At 38.9% G+C, this 21907-nt stretch overlaps 2 protein-coding genes across 2 annotated transcripts; both read right to left on the minus strand.

The window, feature by feature from the left end:
• Positions 1-2320: 2320 nt before the first annotated feature.
• On the minus strand, positions 2321-6966 carry LOC107862198 (guanine nucleotide-binding protein subunit beta-like protein). The gene is given in 2 exon segments (NM_001324832.1): positions 2321-2422; positions 6076-6966. Coding segments are annotated over 2 exon segments (993 nt in total).
• A 1455-nt stretch (positions 6967-8421) lies between these two features.
• On the minus strand, positions 8422-21095 carry LOC107862199. The gene is made up of 9 exons (XM_016707687.2): positions 20602-21095; positions 19638-20140; positions 18058-18269; positions 16067-16237; positions 14357-14671; positions 13518-13718; positions 13283-13432; positions 12868-13065; positions 8422-9795 (listed from the first exon to the last, which is right to left on the minus strand). The coding sequence occupies exons 1-9, from the start codon at positions 20984-20986 to the stop codon at positions 8838-8840; spliced, it is 3093 nt and encodes a 1030-aa protein (XP_016563173.1). The 5' UTR covers positions 20987-21095; the 3' UTR covers positions 8422-8837.
• Positions 21096-21907: the final 812 nt, after the last annotated feature.

Consider the following 21907-nt stretch of genomic DNA (forward strand, 5'->3'; position numbering starts at 1 on the left):
CAGTCCGCGCCAATAGGATTTGAGGCGTGACACTTCGGCTTCGGCTTCGGATTTGGATTTGGATTTGAAAAATGATCGATCGATGAGATCTATCTTTTTGGACAAATTTTATTTGACAGAAATAAATTTCGAAACAGTATTTGATATACTCCATTAATATATACATGCATGTAGTAACAGATACAATGTTTCTGAATTGATGCTTCAAAAAAGTTGCATTGTTTCAAACTGATGCATTTATTCACTGCATTGTTTCTGTTTCAACTAAACTACTGCTGATTTTTGAAACTATATTTCTTAAACTGATACATTGGTTCAAACAGATGCAACTCTTCAACGAAGTGATGCATTGTTTTGAACTGATGCACTGTTTCACGAAATGGTGTATTGTTTCAGAAAATTACTGCAATGGTTTAAGTAAACAGACATGCATTTTCAGGAAAAGACACACACCTTTGAATTAAACCAATGCCACCTTTCTGAAGAGGCATCTTGTGGCTATAAATAACCTGATTTTCATCCACAGGTTTGAGATAGAAATTACAGAAATTTCAGATTATAAAATCTTCTTCTTCTCTTGAAAAAACTATTCTGTGTGATCATTAAATCGTTCAGTGCGTTCGTAGAATCCGCCTATTTGAGGTACCGATATAGTCGGATTAAAGGCCATTTTATCCCAGAAGGAAAAATTCCATAACCTCGGGTACAGTGAGGGGAATTATTTCCTTAAGGAAACTCCGTGAGTTCGGACGACTTGGCCTTATTCATTTCTACTTCATCTTATTTTTCTGAAAAATAAATACGCCTCGTTAAAAGGTCATATTGATCATGTGTTGAGGGTATTTAGTACTTCATTGTGTTTTTGTTTATACAAGAACTCGAGTTGAAGTTGTTGCAATATACAGATTCTGCATACCCGATCATATTGTGGAAAATATAACACATTATTCCCTTCTTAGACCCTTGGTCTCAAGTTGAAGGTCTATCGAAAATGGTCTCTCTACTTCACTTCTGAAGTAGTAATATGAACTGCGTACATTATTCCCTTCTCAGGCCCCTGCTATATCAAAATATACTTGATATGTTGTTGTTCAACAATAATTCTTAACATGAAATGTTTCTTTAATTATTTTATCAGTGATCTAGTTGTGTAAATTTCTTTTTTGTTTTCCATAAAACTTACACTTTTTTAATCTCGCATTACTATGTTGTATCTTTTAAAGATCATGTCAATAATTTTTATGAATTTAATAATTACTCTCTCCGTTCCATTTTAATAATATTATGTCCATTATATTGGGTATGTTATTGTTGCACCTTCACCAAACAATTCAAGGGCAAAGGACAGAACGGTTAAGAAAAACATTGCACATGGGAGAAGCATCTCATTCTCTTTATTATACCAACAAAAGAAAAAAAGAGCGGCAAGTACTTAACAGACTTTCCATCTCTTTTATGGTAGAATTAACAATTATTTGGAGAAAAAAGATTGATATACATAACTGAACTGATTGAAATTATTCCATCACACGTCTCTAAAGTCTAAACAGACGTAACCTTCTTTAAAGATAATCCTTCAATTATTTGAAACCTAAACTTGTCTTCTCTCCTCAAAAGATCACTAAACGTTCAACGTCTGAACTTATGCCAATGCCCAACTGATTTTCAAAGCGCTAAAAAGACTTCTAAAAGAACCTACTGCGAGACAGCAGATCTTCCTATTTTTGTTTTTTTCACTGAACCATGAACATATTACGAATGAAGAAATATGGGACAACGCCATATTATAATGAAGATAATGGGGAAATTTCTCCGGATCAAGTGATGGTGAATACAGAAATCCTAGACCAAAGTAAGGCTCTTTCAAAAAATTACATCTGCCTTGTTAATTTTGGGAGTTCATGGACATACAACAACAGGACTCTAACGAAAGACTTGATAACACGTACGAAAATTAATCAAGCATAGCATTAAAACAACTATCCGGGGGAAAAGATATATCAATAATAATTGCTACTTCCCCATGAATATGAATTCAAAAAACTGACAAACAGGCCTCGTATCCATCAATGTATTTAGTTGAACAACAAAATCAAGATTAGAAGGAGATGGCGAGCAATGCATACATGAGAACCAAATTAATGTGTAGCAACATAAACTTGTAACAAAAATACTAAACAGAATCCCAAAATTGCAACTTCAAAAATCTCAAAACCACGAGATACAAGGAGAATCCAGATTCTTGTTGTCAAACATTTTATAAGAGAAATCTAAATGTCTTACATTGACTATGACCAAAAGGCTTGCCTAGATGCAATTCCTAATAACGACCAATACCCCAGACCCTAATCAAACCATCTGTATATCCACTGAAAAGTGTGCTTCCATCAGCACTCCAGCTCAAACTGGTACAGTAAATGATCTGCCAAATGGATTCAACAATGTTAGTTATGTGTCAATTGATAACAGGACTAGCAAAGGACATCCCGATATTCATTACAAACGCTGAATAACTGCACTTATACATTGTTTCTAAAAACCTGCAATACAAATATACTAGATTGCAAAACATGTAATTTCTTCACAATATACCAAGTGCCTAATTGGATTTGACTTATTTTAGGGGTTCTTTCAAGACGGACAAGTACTTTTCTAGTTGTTTGAGTAAAGATCAACACAATGCTTTTAAGCACTTGTTTTTAAGCCAAAATAACAAAAATTAGCCATAAGCCATAAGTTAGGATCAGCCCATCCAAGCAGGTGCTAAAGCAACCAACAATAAGTAGTGGAGTACAAATCTTTACAAAACCTAATAGAATCCAAATTACAAGCATATCAAACAGCAAATGACAAATTGCAGAGATAATAAATAGTTCATAACGTAAAAAGCTAACCGAATCATTAATCGGGGAAGAGGTTGTGCATTTCGTAATCAAGTAAAGCAACATGACAACAAGACTGATATCGTGGAACCATCTCAGGGAACCATTACAATTAGAGACAATGAGCAGCTGACAAGTTTCATACTACAACAACAACAAAAAACCCAGTGTATTCCCACATAGTGGGGTCTGGAGAGGGTAAGATGTACGCAGTCCATACCACTACCTCCGATGAGGTAGAGAGGCTATTTCCGATAGACCCCCAGCTCACGACACGAGATACTAATTAAATCCGAAATAAAGCATGGGAAAAGATGAAAAGACATAACTAATCCACCCACAAAGGATAATAAACAAAGAATAGTAAACAAATACGTAATAAGGCATGCAACAATGTAGCATAACAAGAAAAGTACACCCACCCAGTATTGTCCTACCCCAACGACCCAAACTATCACTAACCTTCTATCCTGATTCGCGTCCTCCAGATCTTATCTAGGGTCATGTCCTCAGTGAGCTGCAGCAGCTCCATGTCCTTCCTAATCACCTCTTTCCAGTATTTCTTCGACCTACCCCTACCCCGCCTGAATCCATCCAATGCTAGCCGCTCACACCTACGAACCGGAACATCCGTGCCCTTCCTCATCACGTGCCCAAACCATCTCAATCGAACTTTCCGAATCTTGTCCTCCACCGAAGCCACTCCAACTTTTTCTCAAATGATCTCATTCCGAACTCTATCACCCCTAGTAAGCCCACACATCCAACGCAACATCCACATTTCTGCCACCTTCAATTTTTGGATGTGAGAGTTTTTGACTGACCAACACTCCGCTCCATACAACATGGCCGGACGAACTACCACCCTATAGAATTTGCCTTTTAAGCTTGGGCAGCACCTTCCTATCACACAACACCCCTGAGGCGGGCTTCCACTTCATCCATCCCGCCCCAATACGGTGGGAGACATCCTCGTCAATCTCACCATTTCCCTGAATCATGAACCCGAGATACTTGAAACTACCCCTCTTGCACACCGCCTAGGAATCCAACCTTACTACCATGTCGTCCTCCTGCCGCAAGTCATTAAACTTACATTCCAAATACTCTGTCTTGGTCCTACTCAACCTGAACCCTTTAGACACAAGGGTCTGTCGCCACACCTCTAGTTTATCATTCACACCCCCCGCGTCTCATCAATCAAAACTACATTGTCTACAAAAAGTATACACCAAGGCACCTCTTCTTGAATACGCCGCGTTAACACATCCAACACCAAAGCAAACAAAAACAGGCTAAGAGTAGATCCCTGATGCAGCCCTGTCAAGACAGGAAAATGCTCTGAATCTCCTCCCACCGTCCTAACCTATGTCTTAACTCCATCATACATGTCTTTGATTGCTCTGATATACGCCACCGGGTCCCCACTCACCTCCAAGCATCTCCAAAGAACCTCCCTAGGGACTTTGTCGTACGCCTTCTCCAAGTCAATAAACACTATGTGCAGGTCCTTCTTCCTTTCCTTATACTGTTCCACCAGTCTCCGCACTCCTCACCAGATGAATTGCCTCTTTTGTCGAGCACCCGAGCATAAATCCAAACTGGTTCTCCGAGATAGTCACTAACCTCCTTAACCTCAACTCGACCACTCTCTCCCAAATCTTCATAGTGTGGCTCAATAACTTTATCCCCTATAGTTGTTACAACTCTGAATGTCGCCCTTGTTCTTATATAACGAGATCATAGTACTACATCTTCAAGCCTCGAGCATTTTTGCCGACTTGAAATGTCGTTAAACAAGCCGGTCTCGACAAAAAACTTCCAAAAATCCACTGGAATCTCAGCAAGCCCCGTCGCCCTACCCCTACGCATCCTGCGAACCGCCTCTTTGACCTCCTCTACCTTAAAGCGTCTACAATACCTAAAATCACGACACTCCTCAGAGTGCTCCAGATCCCCTAACACAATAGCTCTATCCCTTTTGTCATTCAATAACCTACTAAAGTACGACTGCCATCTCATCTTAATGAGCCCGTCCTCCACCAACACTCCACCATCCTCCCCCTTAATGCACTTCACCTGGTCAAGGTCACGACCCTTCCTCTCCCTAGCCTTAGCAAACCTAAACAACCTCTTTTCCCCTCCTTTCGACTCCAACCCCGCATACAAGCTCTCAAAAGTTGCCGTCTTAGCCGTCGTAACTGCTACCTTAGCCTCCTTCGTTGCTATCTTGTACTCCTCCCTATTGGCCCGCTTCTCTTCTTCATCCTTACTCTCAACCAACTTAGCATACGCTCCCTTCTTCACCTCCACCTTCTTCTGAACTTCTTCATTCCACCACCAATCCCCCTGACGGTGGACCACCCGGCCCCTAGAAATACTCAACACCTCACTAGCAGTCTCCTTGATGCACCTAGCCACCCTATCCCACATCTCCCCTACACTCCCACACCCCCATACCTGCCATTTTCTCTTCTATTACCCGCGCAGTCGCCGGCGTTAAACCGCCCCACTTAATTCTAGGTCTACCCTCCTAACACCTTCTCTTCTTATCTCGCTTTATACCCAAGTCCATTACCAAAGGCCTATGTTGAGTCAAAAGATTCTCACTCAAAATGACTTTACCGTCCTTACACAACACCCTATCCTCTTTCCTAAGAGGCAAAAAGTCAATTTGGGTCTTGGCTATCGCGCTTTGGAAGGTAATCAGGTGATCGTCCTTCTTCGGAAAGCTCGAATTCACCACTACCAACCCAAAAGACCTCGCAAAATCCAACAGCGCAGCTTCCTCGTCATTTACAAAATACTGCGCAGACTACTTCATCCTATGGAATTAACTAATTTCAGCTGTTAGTCTACCCACCTAAGCTAACTGAGGCAATTTCATTGTCCTACACTACAGACCTTACCCCTACCTTAGAGGCAGAGAGGCTGTTTCCAAGAGATCCTCACCAGCTGACGAATTTCATACTACCAAAAGAAGCATTAACCCAAATCCAAAGTCAAGAAAAACTCCATATTATCTAAATAAGACTGCTTCATCATGCGCAACAGCTGTAAGTTCACACACCTAGTTAATTGAGGCAAAGTTATAAATTTCAACTACACAAGCATTAAACAAAGAATGATATTTAAAATATAATCCAACTAAACTACGCAACCATGATAAGTAAAACCAAAACTGTAAGCATACCTTGTTCTTGACAGGAGCAGCTCCTCCATCAGGAGTGGCAGCAAGCATCTCACTCTCTTGCTTGAGATCCACTCGAAGATCAACCACAATGCTCTTGCTCTCCAAATCCCAAATCTTAATGCTAGACTCAGTCGCGGCGCAAAGCCAGTACCTGTTAGGACTAAAGCAAAGAGTATGAATAATCGAACCCGCGTCAAGCGAGTACAGCTTCTTCCCCTCAGCCAAATCCCACAGCAAAATAACTCCATCCTTCCCTCCACTAGCACACAGCGAACCATCAGGCGAAACCGCCACAGTGTTGACATACCCAGTGTGTCCAGCAAGAGTCGAACGCAGCTTACAGTTAGTCAAGTTCCATATCTTCACAGTACGGTCCCATGAACCCGAAACGATAGTTGGCTGAAGCGTATTCGGGCTAAAACGCACACACGAAACCCAATCAGAATGCGAATCCCCATCCTGAATAGTGTACTTACACTCACCTAAAGTGTTCCACAGCTTAATCGACTTGTCCCTAGACGCGGAAACAATCTGACGGTTATCAACCGAAAACGCAACGGATAGCACATCCTTAGTATGACCAACAAACCTACGAGCGGTGGTCCCCGCCTGAAGATCCCATAAACGAAGCTCACCATCCCATGAACCGGAAAGAGCGAACATACCGTCGGAGGAAAGAACGACATCCTGGACAAAGTGGCCGTGTCCGGTGAGACGGCGGCGGGGGACACCGTATGTTGGGCCGTCTTTGGTTAGTGACCAGACAATGATGGATTTGTCTCTCGAAGAAGTGACAATCATGTCGGAGTTGTCAATTGGGGTAGCAATGGCGGTTACCCAATCAGTGTGGGCTTTCATGGTGCCGCGGAGGACAAGTGATTCTTGCGCCATTTTTGCAAACAGGTGGTGGGCGATTAGGCAAAATTGACACAAACGATCTGTATGGTACTGAAGAGAAAACCTAAAACTGTGGGAAGTGTGAATTTATAGGGTGTGTTGATTTTAGGGTTTTGTGGTTATTGGTCCATTAAGGGAATTGGATCATGTTAATGGGCCTGACTGGGCAATATCCGTTTTGAATGTTAAATGTGTATATAGGGCTTTGACTTGTAATACATGTTAAAAGAATCGAGGAGTTTTAGGTGTCACTAAAAACTAATTACGTATAAATAGAGATCTTATAAATCCTTTTACACGGTCATGCGTGAGAAAGTGATTTACGCATAAAAATACCTTATATTGTATTCAAAAGAGTATTAGGTAAATGATAAGTCACACATCATGAATTTAAGAATTCATGTTTAGTGAGGATTCATATGGTTAACCGTATTTGAATTTAAGATATGTAAAGCTAGAACTGACACAACCGACACCTGAATGTAAAGCGTGGTGACATAATCAACCTTCAGTTATTTGAAGGGAAAAGACATCATTTCCACCCCATACTATACAAGAAAAGTCTCTGCCACACATAAATTATATAAGTGACCTATTACACACCTTAACTATATAAAAGTGATATTATTACCTCCCGCGACCCTCATTCTAAGGCGCGTGTGTTACACTTATTTTAGGCGCGTCCAGCCTATTAAATAACAAAAGTAAACGGCTAAAAACATTAAGGGAAAAGACATCGTTTCCACCCCAAACTATAGTCGAAAAGTCGAATCCACACCTAAACTATATAAGTGACCTATTACACACCTTAACTATAAAAAAGTGATACTTTTTACTGACGTGGTGCTGACGTGGCAGCGCGTGTAAAATACTACACCACATGCAAGTGGTGGTGGCCTGACAGGGTGTAAATAGTTTCACTTTTTTATAGTTTAGGTGTGTAATAAGTCACTAGTATAATTTAGGTGTGGCTTCGACTTTTCGGATATAGTTTGAGGTGGAACGATGTCTTTTCCCGTTAGTTGAATGAGGCAATGATGGACATGTAAGCATAAACCCACGAATGATAACAATTTTTTGTCAAAAGATTCACACTGCCACTTGAAATTCATGTAGTTATACAATATTTTAATACAACATACCTAGTGTAGTGTAGGGATCCAATTGATTGCCAACAATACATCCACCTAATCGATAAAGAATCAATTACTCACCTTGTAATCGCTTGCCAAAGTCTCCTTCACTTTCTGAAAATCCATCCAGAAAATAGAAGTCCAACTATACATATAGCTAAACAATATAAAAGATTACCTGAACACACTCAAATTGTTACACAGTGCAACCAACCCGCGGACACTGATAGAAATCATAGAAAATATACGCATGCATAAGTCACGCCTAAATTGTAATTCTATGGTAATAGTATGGATTACAACTAAGTTAGATATGCTGTGAAAATACTATGAGAAGACAACTTTGCTAAATGAAATATTATACTTACAAAAAGAAAGTTCATCGCAGTGCGACGTGGTGAGAAGGAAACGGGACAGAAGTGCCGAATCAATACCCCAAACCACGTCTTTAGGGCTCTCCCATTAGTATTACAAAGAATGGCTTTTGAATTGTAAAAGACCAAAAAAACATTTGAGCAATTTATAACTACTCATGCCCCAAGCAGGAAATAAAGAAAATTTCCAAATCATGATCGCCTATACAAGTGAATCTCATTAATTCCCCCCTCCAACAGCCTGAATGTTTGCGTATAATGTCGATGTATGCATCCAAACCAGTCGAGATGAAGAAGAGTGAGTAAGTTTGTCCCTCACCATTGGACTTGCTTGTGAGAATAATAAGCAGCCTTAGATCTACTTCCTTTTCCTATCTTGTGCTCCAGATGGTTGCCCCCTTTTCACTTTGCCTATAAAAAAAGCGAGGGGCATGTCGTCCCCTACTTCAATCTTCTCCCTTTTCACTTTGCCCATAAAAAGAGAGAGGGGCATGTCATCTCCTACTTCAGTCCCTGATATCTGATTGGAACTTGTGCATTCCTGGCTAGTTCTCTTCTCCGTCTCATCATGACCACCAGATATACAAGATCTGCTAGAGTGATCTCCAGCCATAGCCTTACCTTGAGCTTTGTCTGGATGCAACCTGGCAACCTTTGTAAAAGACAATGAACATCCTTTTGCTCGTGATTTACGGACAAAGGAAGCAAGGGTCATGCAGTCACCTACAATTTCCGGCAGATTACCTACGCAAGATCTATCATCATTCTTCAATCGAGTGCATTTATTAAGCTTGTGACGGACGGAAGCTCCAGAAGTGCCACCTCCCAGAGTGCCAGGTACTGCAGAAGTTTCTAACCGTCTTGCATTTTTATCACTACTCTTTTTCTTCACTTGCGAACTGGTTCTCTGCCTCCTCTTACAGCTATTGCCATCTGCAATAGTAGAATCCACTGTAATGGAAGCAGAAGCGATAGTTCTACTCTTTTTCTTCACTAGCGAACTGGTTCTCCTCCTCTTGCAGATATTGTCATCTGCAACAGTTGACTCACCCGCACTGGAAGCAGAAGCCTCTGGAACCTTATCATTTGGTTTAACTTTCTTTGTATTTCTCGGATGCCGTCTAGACCGTCTCTTATTCTTTCTTGCATCATTACAACCCTGTTCAACCGCCTCTTCACCATCCAAAATCTTATCACTCTCCTGGTTGTTTATAAGATCAGAAGACTCTGGACCTTCACTCCCCTCCGAGTGTTGCTTCTCCATTTCACGTACTGCATCACACTTGGGAGTCTTATCATCCTTTGCTGTTCTGGGCCTACAAACAGAAAATAAAACAATCAGTAAAGCGACCTAGCAGCTAAAAACAGATTCCTTCCACAAAAAGTTGTGTGCTCGTGACCAGGCAAAAAAATTCTCCTAAGCAAATAGCAGTTTGTGAAAGAATCTTCGCGTCCAACCTAAGACTTTAAGACGATAAGTGGAGCTGCCCAGGACTATATAAGCCCCAATGAAAACCTTACACAACTGATGAGGGATAAGTGCATTCTCTAACACCTTCCAACACATGTAACCTGCATCTTGGGTGATTACAAGTGAACTGGATTTTTTTTTTGTTGAGAAGATTCAAGTATGAACCTAATGTAGGAAGAGATATTAGGCTCAAGAGGCTGGAAAGTGGGGCCTGGAGCTGAGAGGAGAGTAGACTTCAACATACTAAAGGAGTGGCTTTGGAGCAAAGTCTGTGGCTCAATGGGCTGAATTGAGAGAGAAATTCAAAGCAGTTCCAAGGACTAAATTAAGAGAACGAAACCCAGAGCAACAAAATGTGAGGAATGCTATTGTGCAAACCAGCACACCAAAGTTTGGCTTTGATATCATGTGATGTGAATATTCAAACATCCAACCCAAATCTCTACGAGATGGAGTGGTTCAGGACATTATAAACTCCTTTGGAAACCCTTACATAACTTCGAGTGTAATGTCCTTAACGGTTGTTTTAGAAGTATGTTTACAAGCCTCATGACTCAAAGCAAGGTCAACACCCATCCCTCTATCTAAAACTGATAAATTATTGACACATCAAGCAAGGGCAGATTGCGCTGTAGTAGCCAGTTCAAGGAAGTGAAACTAGAATAGGAAACTTCCCCTTTTTAACTTTTAAGTAGACCCTTCATTTAACAACTACTCCCTCCGATCCACAATAAGTGATTTTTTAAAAAAGAAAAAAAAGAAAGAATAAAAAAACAGCGACATACTAATTTTTGTCCTTCCAAATGTGTACTTATCAAATAAATTATATGAAAATATTTCTGAAAAGCCTACATCTTTATGCTTCTCCATGAATAGGGTAAGGATAATTTAATCAAATAACCCTCTTAATGCTACTAAGTGATTTTCTTAATGGGTGTGCCAAAATCTCAAAGATCAACTTGTGTGGACCAGGTGGGAGGAAAAGACTAAGATAGTCCCTTAAGTATGGGTGTAGAACTATTTTTATCCCTTATCTATGTTACTAAATATAAAGCATCCCTTATCTTCACAAAAGTGGTTAGCTTAGTCCAACCCTTAATTGGGTCTGGAAACTAACATTAAAGCCTCAAGTTTGGTTAAAATTAATGGAAACTTTTCTCTTTTCATAGAAACCCAATTTAATCCGGTGAACCTTTTCCTTCTTTTATTCTCTCACACGTCAGTCCCCTTTCAACCAAAATCCCCAGAGACACATTTTCCCTATCTAATGCCACTTCATAAAGCTTGGAGGTTTTATTACCAGATTTATGGTTCTTCTACAACAACAACAACATAACTAGTATATTCCCACAAAGTGGGGTCAGGGGAGGGTAAAGTGCACGCAGTCCATACCGCTACCTCGGATGAAGTAGCGAGGTTGTTTCCGATGGACCCCTGACTTAGGACAAATAACAGTATAATCGAACAAACAAACAAAAAACGTAAAAGCACACAACAAAAATGAGATACACACTGCTAGATAATTAAAAAAAAACAAGACACCCACAAGGTAATACTATAAACCAACAGCAGCAACATACCAGTGTATTCCTACAAACCACAAAGAGGAGTCTGGGGAGGGTAAAGCGTACACAGTCCATACCCCTACCTCAAATGAAGTAGAGAGGTTGTTTCCAATAGACCCCCGACTCGGGACATATAACAGTATAACAAACAAAAACACAAAAGCACACAACAAGATGAGATAACACACTGCTAGATAATAAAGGAAATAAGACACCCACAAGGTACTACTATAAACTATTCTATCCAAAATCATAGACATCACCAAAACACCATGAACAAGAAACTCCAGGCGCAGATACAAACAAAGCACTCTTCCTTACTATAACGACTGAACTCCTACCTGCTAACCCTCCTAATCCGAGTCCTCCGCAACTCCCTATCAACGATCATGCCCTCCGTAAGTTGTAACTGCTCCATATCATACCTAATCACCCCACCCCACCCCACCCCACCCCACCCCAAATACTTTTTCGGCCTACCTCTACCCCACCTAAAACCATCCATAGACAAATTCTCACACCTCCGTACTGGAGCATCCGTGCACCCCCTCATCACATGTCCGAACCATCGCAACCTCACTTCCCGCATCTTTTCTTAACTTGCAATTAACACCAACAGTCAGTTTTAGGACCTTTTCTCGTTTGTTTTGCTAACTCAGTTCACTGGTAGACTAAAGTTGTCCACTTTCGCAAAGATAAGGGATGTTTTATATTCAATAGTATAAAGAAGGGATAAAAATACAAAGGACTACCTCATTCTTGTCCTCACCTCTAACAACAAAAAAAGCATACCCAGTATAATCTAACAAAGTAGGGTTTGGGGAGGGTAGAATGTACGCAGACCTTACCTCTACCTCAAAGGTAGGGTTTGTGGAGGGTAGAATGTACTCAGACCTTACCTCTACCTCAAAGGTAGGGTTTGTGGAGGGTAGAATGTACTCAGACCTTACCTCTACCTCAAAGGTAGATAGGTTGTTTCCAATAGACCCCCGGCTCAAAAAAGATAGTCCAAAGCAGTCTTTTCCTCACTTGATCATTACTATCACCCCACTCTCCAGCCGCTGCCCCCAAGAAAAACACTTCTTTGGGCAGACGAGGAGAAACAACTATAGCACGGACAAACTAATTTTGGATTGAGATGTAGTTGCTTCACTAACTGATATGGGAGTAGGGAACTATAGAACGTAAAAGACAGAACAAGGAATCAGTCAGCCAGCCACTTCCAGAAGAAAATTCATCGAAAGGGAAGATAGTTTCAGCAATTTCTCCTCTTTCAATACGGATTAGCAACGAATTAAATAAGCACAACACATGTAGCAAAACTATCTGGAGCACAGTTATGGAATGCGTACCGTCGTTTCCGCTTTTTATTAGCAGAAGTAGTTTCACATCCAGCTTTACTAAGTTTATGTGCCAGAACTATGTCCTTGGGTTTAAGGGCAGGTCTTTCCTCCTCCCTATCAACGAAGTTGGAAATAAAAGCCTCCCTTCGTATCTTTTTAGCTTCTTTCAGCATAGGAACTTCATCTGGAAATAGCACCATCCATCTCCTGTACTTCAGCACAATTGAATAAGAAACAAATCTGGATAACACCACGAATATATTCTAATATCATGCACAATGAATGAGAAATAATTTTGACCTCACACCCCTTACAAGGCAAATACACAAATAAGACAAAAGCTAGCTCACCCAAATAAAAATGCTACACAAGCAAACCCCACCACCCACCCCCGGCTTGAACCTTAATTACAAAACATCCATACCTGCGACACTGATTATCAGTACGTGAAGGAACACATGCAGCAACCTTGGACCAGGAATATCCATGTTCATTAATGGCTGATTTTAACTTCAAATCCTCCTCTTCTGTCCACTCATCCAGCTTCAAAGAAGGATCTAAGGTATTGACCCATCTGAATCAACAGCAATGAAAAACACGATAAGAATGATAACAGCTTTTTCCCTCAAATGGTCCCAAGTCAGAGAGACAGGACATACCTTTCTCTACATTGTACATGAGTCCTCCCAGGTACATATTGAGCTACCTTCTTCCAAACTGGAGTGCGCCAAGGCACAGATTGACCTATATTCCTCCAACATTTAGGATAAAAAAGCATTACAGCAACTTTCAAACGCTTATCTTCATCGGCACTCCACTTCCCGCACCTTCTCCTTGCTGGATGAAGAGATTTAATCCACCTGGGGTTCCAAATGAGTCAGAGATACATCAGACAGAACCAAACTGCAAATTGCTTAGAAAAGAATTAGATAAAAAAAACATGTGCAAAGCAAGCCCAGACATGAATATCCTTTGGGATACAGAATCCTCAAATTTAACTATGTATTCCCATCTAATTCTCCTCCCTCCAGTCCTTTGGATGAGATACAGTACAACATAAGTATAAATATACCAAACTTTAGGCCATCCAATAAAACCTTACATAAAAGTAGTTACATAATCCCAAAGAAATTGTTGAAAATCATTGATAAAATAGTAGAAGGCAAATTTAGTTTATAAGTCTCAGAAGGAATTGCTGTCGATCATTAATGAAATAGCAGAAGGCAAACAGTGCAAGTTTAATTTGCCATGGCTCATTTTTAAAGGCCAAAGAGAAGCAATAAATTTCTAGATCCAACTCTAGAATCTATATAGACCTGCATAAAAGACAGCCAATCACAAACACCGACTTCAAAGTTATAACAATAGTAGTACTGAAAACAGAGTTATGAAAATTATCACTTCGAGTACAGAAGTAATATATGTGATCCTTTAATACATTATAAGATGCATTATTGTACCTTGGAAAAAATGATATCACTATGAGGAGATGACTGACCTATTGGAGCACTGAGTGCCTGTTCGGCCTTCAATGACAGAAGCAACAACCTGCCAGTTACTCTCACCAAAAGTCTCCACAGCAGCACAGAGTCTACTATCCTCCTCATCTGTCCAGTCCCCCCTAATGATTGAAGCATTCAAACTCCTCTGATAATGTGATAAGCACTGAAAAGGAGTTCTAGACACCCCTAATGATGCAGCAATATCAACCCAGTTGCTCATTCGCTTCTGCTGGACAACTTGCAATAGGTTCTTTTCTTCTGATAAATCCCATCCTTCATGTTTAATCAAGGGGTCTTCCCAGTTCAACCACCTGAAGGGATTTAGGAGAGAACAAGAGCAGTACACTCAATTAATGAAAAAAGGAAAATCTAATTCAAGGCCTCTTAACACTAAACAAATGATAACAGCAGCACCAGTAAGAAGGTAATTTGGTATCCCCATCAATGCACACATCAATCTTAGGACTTGCAGCAGCTAAAACAGTTTCTGGAATGGGAAGACTACACAGGATCATTTAAGGACAGTACTACTGTTACATTTAAGTAACAACAACATACCCAGTAAAATCCCACAAAGCGGGAGGTAAAAGTGGTTTTCATATTCATTTATATGTTCATGAGACTCATGGCATAACAATATGATATGCACATCCATAATGTACAATCATCAGACTTTCAAAAGTTGATTAATAAACCAAACTTCGTAATGTTTTAGGATCAGGAGACTACATAGGATTGTTTTAGGGAAGTAAACATCTGACTGTAATATTGAACTACAAGATCATCAAGAGTAAAATAATAATGTTAAATAAAAGAGTATATGTCCATTCAGGTTAATATATATCTTCATAAACATGTGGCAATTTAGATAAGATGACTTTTAGAGAGAGACTCAAAGGAAATAATTTCTTCTCCAGAATTGTCGTTGGACAGAGGATGCAGAAGACTGAAGGGAACCAAAGTTCAGACTTTCACTGGGACATATCTCAGAGAGGAAGAAGTTCCTCCCGACATGCTTGGTGTGGAAGTAGGAGAAGAGAGTGAATTCTCCAGATCTTGTCTCTGACTGTGCTGCTAGGGTATGGACTGTGAATCCATGGATCACGGCATAGACTATGGGAGAATAGACAATTCTTTTCAGATTTCCTAGTGAGACGGAGGCAGTGACAGTCTCAAGGGGGCAGAGAGATTCATATCTTTAAAGTTACTCTACTTTCTGGTATATCACTCGTATAAAATCATGTTTTTGGCCATGTTATTAATGAAAATACTTCAATTTGATTAAAAAAAAAGAACTTGTGCCATATATTCCTTAAATGTTTAACAAAAGTTTGTATTTCTCATAAAATTAGCAAACTAAGCATTATCTTTACTTGCAATCCTACAAATGTTGATCCTATCACTTTTAAGCTCTACTAATCCTAAACTTGGATTATAAGCATTATGCATGTAATTCTGACAGCTTGGATAGTCATGATTCGGCAGATGCTCTCATGCTCTCCATAACTTAAGGACATGACTTACAGTATTCGTATTATAATTAATAGACGCAAAAAAAATCAAAATTTTGATAATAATTTTTCATCACATGCATGCATAGAAACAGACAAATACAAAGCAACATAGCCTAATTCAAGTATGAAAGGACATTTATACTATGGAACGTATGTCATTATTTTGTACGGGAAAATGTATTTTAAATCTACCTTGACTGACATTCACCACCAGAACGACCAGGAAGATACATGGAAGCTACTTGATCCCAATTGACCTCGGGTATAAATGACCTCATGGTCTCGGGGGTAATCTTGTGGTCTCTGATTGAAGCAATAACGTCATCAAGATCACCAGATTCTCTAGAACATCCATCCTCATCACTGCAAAAGAGTTTGATAAGACCAAATCATCCCAAAAGAACTAATTGATAGCAACATGGAGCATTTTCCAGACACATGTTAAATAAGAGTTGGTCTCATCACAGTAGCACTATGACTACTAGCACAGATACCAAAACAACGCACTCCTACCTACCAGAACAAGGACAAACTCCTTTCTACTAATTTAGTTTGAATCGCACGCATAAATTTAATAATATTAAAAATAAAATAATCTCATGTTGTCAAACAGCCAATCCCAACATTCAGATTTCAACCTAAAGTGTAAAATTAACAAATGATTGAATGGGCGCACTAACAATTAGCCATTAGGTATACGTACGTCCAATTCAAACTTAAAAGCCATATATCAAAGCATCCAGACTCTTTATAATTACTTCCGATAGGGACCGTCAATATAAAAATCTCTTGATATTCAACAATAATAATAGATCAACTTTCATCCAAGTGCTATCGCCCCTACAATCACTTCTAAGTTGTTGAACATCAAGCGATTTCTTTTTCTTTATAGATTTTAAAGTCAAACGAGCTATGTTGCTCGGATATGGGAGCGAGCATCTGACACGAGCGGGGATCTAGAGGTTGAATTCGTCATTACATAAAGTTTTTCAGAATAGGGGGTACGGATTGGCACATATTTAAAAAAAAATAGCACATTTTTAGTGAACGGTGCTGTTTGGCTTGATCACTATTCATTTAAATCATATAACCAACAATTATACTTTTCCCATCACTGCTCTCCCGACTTTCCTGGTTACTCTTCAAATAGAACTGGTACTATTATAAAGATTTGCATCACTGTACCTTTTTCCAAACTGAGAATAGAATCCATTCATTGTCTGCTGCAACAAGATTCTTCCACCATGCACTTCTTATTATTTTCCATCAGACAAATAAATAGGTCTCATTTAACTGGCAAATATGCCAGAAAGTTTAAGGCTTCTATAAAAATCAGGTTTTCTACATATGATAATCTTCTATACTTCATTGTGTAATTAACAACTCCATAAGCACATTTCTTTCCAGTGATTATTCACCATTAAAGAGAACTATTCAGGCAATGTTCACTACCCCAATGACTTTTTCTTTCTTATACATATTAAAAGTCGTGAGAAATCATTAAGAAAAAAAGTTGTAAAATATTTCTTATAATGTCATCATAATCAGAAAGCCCGTGAACTAAGGAGCTTACAAAGTTTATGAAAATCAAAAGTCCTATAAAAGGAATCTCTGTTATATCATTTTAGCCAGCCAATTAAACTATAGTGGTTGCTTCTATTTTATCATCACAAATTGTAAGAACAAAAGGAAATTGGAATTGGAACACTTGGGTGAAAGAATGGATTAGAATTACAATACCTTATAAAAATGTTCTTTCTTTAAACTGGTAACTAAGTATTTTTGAGAAAGGAACCGGTGGAGAAGTACTTTATTGATATTGACAATATTTACATGAAATTTGTATAGATGTTGGATAACAAAAATTATGAATAGATTCTAGTCCCCGCAAATAAAAGGAAATCATCTATTTTGAATACCATGATAAGTCAATCAACCTTAATCTTATCGGTTTGATGGCCAGATATTTGTTTATACATATTAGGGTCATCCAAAACATGGAGGAGAAGGGAAATCAATGCACAAGATCTATATGAAAGTTGGCCAGTATTAGAGCGCCAGTGCTGTTACTTGTTTCATTCCCGTGAGAGCATGGATATGTGCATACAAGTGCTAAATCAGAAGGAATATAACCAGAAAGAAGAGTTGCCTCATTAACATAGCAATTGCAGGGAGAAATTTACCTTAGTAGATTGACAGGTAAATTGACCGAGCGTTGAAGCAACATCTCTTGAAATTGTTGTTTCACTCCTTTCGCAAGATTTTCACTCTCTTCCTTGGACCAATCCTTGCGACTCAATGAGACAGCAAATTGTGTCAATGCCTCCTTAAAGCTAGCAACATGAGAATTCTCAGGAGGTCCAGAATGTATTGCAGATAACTTCTTTCCCGGGAGCTGTAAAAACAATTTAGGGCCAGAAGGTTATATACAACAGTATACCTTCTTTTTCATTAGTACAACTTGAATCAACAAACGTATGCCTTTTTTTCCTGATAAGTACAATTTGATTCCCATATAATACGAGAATCTACACCGAAGCAGTATTTATAATAAGTCTCATAGTGCTGTTTTTTCCGAAAATGTTATCCAAAGTGAAGAATTTATTACCAAGCTCATTTAGGATTGAGGTGTTGTCGCAGTTGTTTTAACGAAAAAAATCAAGCTTTCAGAAAATGCAACCCATTATATTATATATGACCTTTTCACCAGGTCACATATGATACAATACTGATACACCAATTCTTCTTTTAAAAAATCATACAGATATTTTGGAAAAAAAAAATAAAAAAATTTGCACAATATACAATCAATCAACTAGAATGAGAAAACAAAGGAAGGCAATGTTGTCAGTTTTCAACAAGCGATTAATTAACATAGATAAATGGAGGAAATAGGACAGCCACACATGTCCATTGATGACATATTTGGCACCATGCCATCAGCAAAGAAAATTTGGACAAAAGTGATCAATTACACATGCTCAGTTTAGGACTACACACGCTAAATGTGCTTTTCTTGTGATTTTTCATCAGTCTACCATCATTATGAGATATGTCCATGATCAGTGAAGGGGGAATTGGAGAGACCCTCGGCAAAATGAAAATGATGCTCTACAGGAAACAGACTATGCAACACAGAAGACGTTGCAATCCTAAAATCCCCCCTCCCCACACACCCCTCCAAAGTGGAAAGACAAGAGGCGTAGGGTAACCAGTGGCGCTTTCTCTCACTACACAAGAAGATGCCATCAGCGACATAAATTACCTAAAACTTATAAAAATTAAGTTAACAAATGTTGAAATCTCCTGAACCCGTCAACATCCCACTGTTACATGCTATATTTTTAAATCGTTGTTCTTCTATCTAATTATGCAACAAACTTTCCAGGTAGCACACCTCAATATTTTTTATACTTGAAAAGAAAATTCTGATAGCTGTACACTAAACATACACTAGACAAAACTTACAGGTTGCTACTTCTTCCGTTCTTGCATATTCAAGTTGTCCCACTCAAAAGTAATCTTTTGACAACAAATTCAGAACCACAAATGGTTATGTCTTATTATCAGGCAGTCTGGCCTAAAAGAATGAGCAGGTAAGGAAAAAATGAAATGAGACAAAAGACAGGAAAACGAACTCTGCATCTCATGTGCTCGTGTGCACCTTATCCTAAAATGCACCATCCAAGCAGCAATATAAGATGGAATTCAACAAAGAACAAATAATAAAGCTTGCAGTTAATTGGCAGCTTGCAATGCTGACCTTTGCACTGAACCTTTGCTTTGGCAAAGAAATTAACTGGACACGAGCATCTCTTTTCTGTGACAATGCTCGCCCCATTTTCTTTTTGCAAGTGAGCTGAAAGCTTTTTAGGATCTTGACCCGCTCCTTTAATTTTTTCAACTCTTCCAACCTTGCTTCAGTTTGCATCATCTTCTCTCGAATAAGTTTCTGACAAGCCCTGTTCTTCTTTATGGCATCAACAAATGCATGTGCTGATTTTGGGAAGCGAGAAGAATTAACTGATATAGCTGTGGTTTCAGCACCAGAATCATGTCCATCAGTGAGATTCTTAGACCTAGCAACGTCATTACTGCATTCTTCGGAAATCTGTATGGTTCTATCTACACAAGCGGGAAACCCTTCCTCAGCATTAGTTGTCTCAACAAATAAATTATTGGAAGTTTCCTTTTCCGAGGTTATATTAGTGACACCCACCTGCTCAAATTTATCAAAAAGACTCTCCTCTCTTCCATTCCCATTATCTGTATAAATTATAATAGCGGCCAAAAAGAAAAGGATAAAAATTAGTAGCAAATAAGATATGCATTAAAAGATACTCCTCCTCTCAATTTGTTTGCCTTGCTTTCTTTTTAGTCCTTTAAGACTAACTTTCTACATGGCGTGTTTAAGACCGCAAAATTATAAAGCATTTTGATACATTATTTTTTGACAAAGAAAGCATTTTGATACACTCTACCTATCTAGTCTAAGATCACAAAATTCATAAATCCTTTTTACTTTCTTAAACTCCATGTCAAGTCAAAACAAGACAAACAAATTAGGACGGGGGGACAAAACGAACAAGCAATTATCTCCGGTAATGTAGATAGAATGAACGATTTAACCCTATTTACGGTTCAAATCAAAGACAAGCAATGTGTATAACTCAAATTCTACGCAGACGAATGAGCGGAAATTCAAAATCAGCAAAGAAATAGTGTACCGTCACCGTAAGCCGCAAATCGGCGCTGAATAACACGTAAGGTTTCAAAATCATCGTCCTCATCACCCTCTGAACCAGGTGGAAGAATAGAGCACAACGGCTTCATACTTATAGGGTCGTGAACCTCCGTTGATAGGGCAAATCGCTCTTGTATACTACGCACCAACTCAAAGTCATCATCCTCATCCTCATCAGCGTCAGTATCAGAGAGCGTTACATCATTCGCACCGGCGACGTGTCCATCGGCGTAGGAAGATGAAGGTTGGAGGTCGTCGGCGTCTTTGCCGGAGAGAAGGCAAGCTTTTTTGAGAGCTTCCATATCTGCTTGGAAGCCTTCATCGGAATCGGTGCCGGAGAAATCATCGTCGTCGGAATCGAAGGCCATTAGGGGAATTTGGGGATTCTGGGGTAATCCAAGGATTTTGGAAATTGGTGTGTTAGGGCTTTAAAAACAGAATAGGTTGTTTCAGTTGAATGAATGGTGATGGCGGTAACAACTAATGTTTGGAAGTTGGAGAGACTCTCAGGAAGTGTCAAAATTTGGGCTCAAAAAAACAGAGAGCCCATTAGTGAACTTGAAATTCCAGCCCAGTAATCCATATATGAAGTGGGCTTACTCTCTCCCTATATTTATGGATAAATTACACAAATCTCATACTTACCTAATATCCCTTAGTTTTTTAAAATTCACATAAATTCTCATTTTTCAATTTTACTTATGATACATATCAAGAAAATCGAAGACAGTCGAAATATCCAAATACCCATTTGTGGGATCGTTATTTAATTTTTTATGTAGATTTATTGGTTATGGGCAAAAAGTCATAGTCACGCCTGGAGCTTAATAACTTCAGACATTCACGTATGAAAGTTTGGTCTTGTAAGTGTGATGTTTAGTGTGGTTTGGTAAGGCAAAAATTCGAACACTTTCGTTGTGATGCATATAAAAATTGTGTAAACTTTCAATCATGTGTATCTGATTTATTTTTTTTTGAATCAAATTTTATTCATGTATGAGGGAGGATTTCATATCTATCAATTTGATCAAGTAGACTGAGCAATTGTCACCATTTATTACTATTGAAATGAACATCTTCTAATTGCTAATTACCTCCCATCTTAAATTGTTCTAGGTAAATTCAGGAACTTCATTGAACTTTTCTTCTAACTAAGCATATGAAATATGATTTAATTGTAAAATGAGTGCCCAACTGGGCATTATTAAAAAGCATATGAACTATGAATTATCTTTAGTAAAATAATTTCTAGAATTTTAGACACGTACATCAAAACAACGAATAATAAT

Source organism: Capsicum annuum, chromosome 3, assembly GCF_002878395.1.
Source record: "Capsicum annuum cultivar UCD-10X-F1 chromosome 3, UCD10Xv1.1, whole genome shotgun sequence".
Classification (NCBI taxonomy): Eukaryota; Viridiplantae; Streptophyta; class Magnoliopsida; order Solanales; family Solanaceae; genus Capsicum; species Capsicum annuum.